Source organism: Vespa mandarinia, chromosome 10, assembly GCF_050613455.1.
Source record: "Vespa mandarinia isolate Hongniang chromosome 10, ASM5061345v1, whole genome shotgun sequence".
Classification (NCBI taxonomy): Eukaryota; Metazoa; Arthropoda; class Insecta; order Hymenoptera; family Vespidae; genus Vespa; species Vespa mandarinia.
Genome location: NC_140819.1, coordinates 6,612,501 through 6,617,500, shown reverse-complemented (window position 1 = coordinate 6,617,500; position 5,000 = coordinate 6,612,501). Strand labels below are relative to the sequence as shown.

General features: G+C 28.7%; 1 protein-coding gene across 2 annotated transcripts in view; it reads right to left on the bottom strand.

The window, feature by feature from the left end:
* Window positions 1-5,000, bottom strand: part of LOC118445538 (interleukin-1 receptor accessory protein-like 1) — a 206,902-nt gene that overhangs the window by 13,411 nt on the left and 188,491 nt on the right. For both annotated transcript variants that reach the window (XM_035875202.2, XM_035875203.2), the window contains exon 5: window positions 291-424. In XM_035875202.2, the coding sequence (XP_035731095.1) occupies window positions 291-424 (134 nt within the window). The remainder of the gene's footprint in view (window positions 1-290; window positions 425-5,000) is intronic.

Sequence of the window (5,000 nt, the reverse complement as noted above, 5' to 3'; positions counted from 1 at the left end):
AACGTTTAAATTTCATTACTTTTTTTAGGATATAATCGTAACTCGTATTATTTTAATGATATAACAATAAATACAATTGATTTTGTTAAGGAATAAATATTTATCGTTTATTTTTGATAAAACTGTAAATATTATTTATGATTTTATTATTATTATTATTATTTATTTATTTATTTATTTATTTATTTATTTATTTATTTATTTATTTATTTATTAATGAGAAAATTGTTAACGAAATTTATTCAAATGTTTTTGCGTAAGGAATGTTAGAGATCAAAATGTTAGATTACCTTGACGATAAACGTGAGCGGGTAAAGTGATTTCTTCGTCGACACCATTGCTAACCTCGCACTTGTATTCCCCATAATCCTCCAAGGTTATATCTTCTATCTCAAGATAGGAACCGACGATTTGGTCGTTCTCTCTGTAAAACATAATTGCAAGTGTTGGATTAAATATTCCGAGAATTTTATAATTTATTATAACAAAATTATATTTCGTTATTTTTTCTTCGTCAAATTTACAAGAACCTTAAGAAAAGACATTTGACGATAAATCTTTTTATTAAAATTAAATATATAAATATAATATAGAATAAAAAAATAAAAGATATATGTATATAACTTATATACGTATATACATACATATATATATATATATATATATATATATATATATATATATATTATAATATATATATATATATAAATCCGAATTAAGCTTTCAAGGATTCACATTACTTTGCACAACTAAAACAAATAAAAAAAAGAAAAAAAAAATAATAATAATTTAATAAAATTCGTATATAAATAATAAGAAACATTTAACAATAATTATTTAATAAAAATATAAAAATTAAATTTTAAATAAATAAGACAAATTTTTATTCCCAAAAATGATTATGTATACAACATATATACGTAATTTTATATATTATTTTTATTATTTTGTAAAATCAATTATTATTTTGACTTTATTATTTTTTAAAAGATTTACTATATCGTAAATTTTTTTCTGGGTAAATTTATTTCTTTTTTTTTTCTTTTTTTCTCTTTTTTTTTTTTTTTTTCAAATTACTATTTTGTAAAATGAAATTTCGTCGGGTTCGAGGGTATCCTTCATGTCTTCTCGAATATATCAAGAAAAGTCGTGTAACTAAGTCGAGTCAAGTTCAGTTCAGTTCAATTCAGTCCAGTCGAGTTGGATAATAAAATTTAGAAAGGAACTTTACTCTTCTCATTTCTCTCTCTTCTTGCAAGTAAAGAGATGGAAGAAAAAGAGATAGAGATAGGGATAGAGATAGAGTGAGAGTGAGAAAGAGAGAGAGAGAGAGAGAGAGAGATAGAAAAAGAGAAAGAGAAAGAGAAAGAGAAAGAGACTCGAAACATGAAAGAAGAGATTTAAGATCGAAGAAGACTGAAACGATGATTCTCTTGCTCTATGGTGAACGTCTCGAGTGTATGCCGCGAAAATGAAAGCGGAATGGGGGCACAGTATCAAAGCGCGAGAACGAGCCACCATGATAGTTTCTAAACGATCCCAGATGCGTTACGAAAAATCCCATAGAATAGAATAGTATATAGCTTTATTCCAACGAAACGCGTGTATCGAGGAGACGAACGAGAGTTCATCAGATGGATCAAACAGCTGTGCTATTAAATAAAACGTATACCGTCTAGGATTACCAGGAAATCGAGAGTGCATGATGATAACATGATAAAGTAATCATAAATCTTTTAACGATCAGAAAAATAATATAAACGTTTTATTATGATTTAAATTATAAAAATATTTATATAAAAAATATTTACGTTGTCGTTGGTGTATAGTTTGAAGCATTTTTTTTTTTTTTTTTTTTTTTTTTTTTTAATAAATTAATAAAACGTTTCGAAAAATTTCGAACTAAACCAATCAATTGGGATGATGGGGAGAAGATGGGGTGAGGGGAGGAGGGGGTTGGGATATCTTATGAATTGTCATAGATATTCTTTAGGGATCGACAAATTTTCGAAATTTCAAGGTGAACTTTGGTTTTTCTTTTTTTCTTTTATTTTTCTTTCTTTTTTTCTTTTTATTTTTTTATTTATTTTTTTTTTTTTGCTGTACACAACAACCATATGTTTTTACTTAGGTAGGCGTGTATGCTGTAGGCCTGCTTCGAGACGAATTCATCATAACTTCGGTCTTTCAAGATAGCTCAAGGTCGAATAAAGTTTTCTTTTTCTTCTTTTTGTTTTTGTTTCTCTCTCTCTCTCTCTCTCTCTCCCTCTCTCTCTCTTATTTTCTTTTTCTCCCATCGTAACAGAGTAAGTTCTACTTACATGAAACATTTTTTTTTTTTTTGAAACGAGAACTGTTCGCTGCGGGAAATAATTGTGTTGCGAAACTTCAAATGGTATACACCCCTGCCAATCATATAACATACATACATACATACATACATACATATATACATAAATTTTGTTATTAAATATATTTACTATTTAATAAGAAAATTGAGATAAGAGATATTAAAAATACATGTTTTGTTCGTTCATAATTATAAAGTTTTATACAAACGAGGCAAAAAAAATTAATGAAATATATATATATATATATATTCATTTTATATATTAACTTTATTAGTATGTTTACTAACTAATATTTAGTATGTTTACATAGTATTTTAATATATATATATATATATATATATATATATAAAATACTATGTAAACATACTAAATGTTATATAAAAAAAAAAAATCATTAAAAAAGATGTAGTAAAGATTAGATATAAAGCATAGAATGTTCTATTATTATATAAGTAGTACGTTTAACATAGTATACTGTATTGCAATTAATTTTTGTCGTGTTAAAGATTCGATTAAAAATATTTTTTTTTTCTTTTTTCTTTCTCTTTTAGTGACACCCTATTATTTCCTAAAGAATGATCAGTATTAATCGTTACAATTTTTTCGAATAAATTTTAATAGGAAACATCGTTGGATCCATTTGACGAATAAAATTGACTTATCTTGAAAATCTTACGTAGAAAAAAATATTGCGTTTTCGTCTTGGGGAAGGAAAAAAATTTTTTTCTCTCTTTTTTCTTTTTTTTTTTTTTTCTATTTTTTTTGTTTTTTTGTTTTTCTCTATCCTGTAGAAGAAAAATTCAAACTTTCATATCGTAGATGATTATTCAATTAGAGATGGTGAATGAATACGAATGATATTTGGCGGGAAATTTGATTGAATAGAAGGGTCACGCACGATTACGTTGGACGTGACGCGTTGCGGACAAGATTACGCGTGGCCGCTGTCAAGAAATGGACGGAGATGTACGCCACGGATGACTTCTCAATTCGACTTCTTTTTCTCTCTTTCTTTCTTTTTCTTTCTCTCTCTCTCTCTCTCTCTCTCTCTTTCGTTTTCTCTATCTTTCTCTCTTATTCACTCTTATTCAACTGGTCGAGATAGAGAGAACGAAACGGAAACGAGACGGACGAGACGAGACGAGACGAGACGAGACGAGACGAGACGAAGCAAGATCGTGTGTTCAAGATCGAAGAGGCCATAAATCTATCCGCTTGTGTTCGCGTAGTGAGTTTCTAAGTTTCTCTCTCTCTCTCTCTCTCTCTCTCTTTCTCTTTCTCTTTCTCTCTCTGTCTTTCTCTTTTTCTGTCTGTCTTATTTTTCTCTTTAATCTTCTCTTTCTCTATTTACAATAGTCATGGGTTTTAACCATCTAATAATATTTCAATAAAAATGTATGAATTCATTGTACAATACGAATCTATATGTGTCTATCTATATATTATTTTAATTAGATTTTGTTATAATATTTATAATTTATATAATATTTATAAAAATAAATAAATAAATAAATATATATATGTGTGTGTGTATATATGTATTTATGTATGCATGTATGTATGTACGTGTATATAAATATCTTTCATTAATAGAAAAAATAACAAAGAATGTGACCAATAAGGTCATAGATGATTTGAAAAAAAAAAAAAAAAAAGAAGAGAAAGAAAAAAGAGTAAAGAGAAATTAATTAATCTCTCAAACGAGAAACTTTTTGGCTCTGACTTTTCCTTTCTTTTTATATTTCATTCTTATTTTGTCTTGTAAAATTAAATAGAAGAAGAAGAAAAAAATAAAAAAAACAAAAAAACAAGAAAGAAAATATTTAATAAATTTCATACACACACCTTCGTAACTTACGACGAACAAACGATATCTATGAAAATGAAATTATTACGGTGATATCATTGAAAATTATAGAAGAGAAATTTCAATAACGATATATATATATATATATATATATATATATGTATATATATATATGAATTCATTCTCACGATTCGATCATTGTTGTTGATTGTGCTTCGTACGAAGGATAAGAAAGAGACACGGAGAGATAGACAGAGGGAGAAAGAGCGAGCGAGAGAGAGAGAGAGAGAGAGAGAGAGACAAGAGAGAGAAAGAGCATAAGAGCAAGTAAGAAGAACAAGAGAGAAATAGAGAGACAGAGAAAGAAGACAGAGAGAGAAATATAGATAATATCATATGTTCTACAAGAAGAGGTACAGAGAAAGAGAGAGAGAGAGAGAGAGAGAGAGAGAGAGAGAGAGAAAATGGCAGAGAGCAGGAGAGAGGGAGGGAGGGAGGTAGGGAGATAGGGGAAGAGAAAGAGAGAGATAGATACATAGATAGAGAAGAGGGATGCACGAAAGGGCTGACTTAATGAAATTATGCGCTTGGAATTAATTGCGGGTAAGTTGGATTCGCCGTCCGCTATCCCGGGTCGTAATTAAATTAGCATGGCGAAATGGTCCGCGTGCTAAATGATTGTGTAACGACGCGGACGTGAGCACGCGAGAAACTCTTTGCAAACGACACGGCGAAATTGCTTTCCACTCTTCGTCGAGCCGTTAACTTATTATTAAGCATCTCACTCATTCTATTTATCTATGCATCTCTCTTTCTTTCTCTCTCTCTCTCTCTCTTTCCCT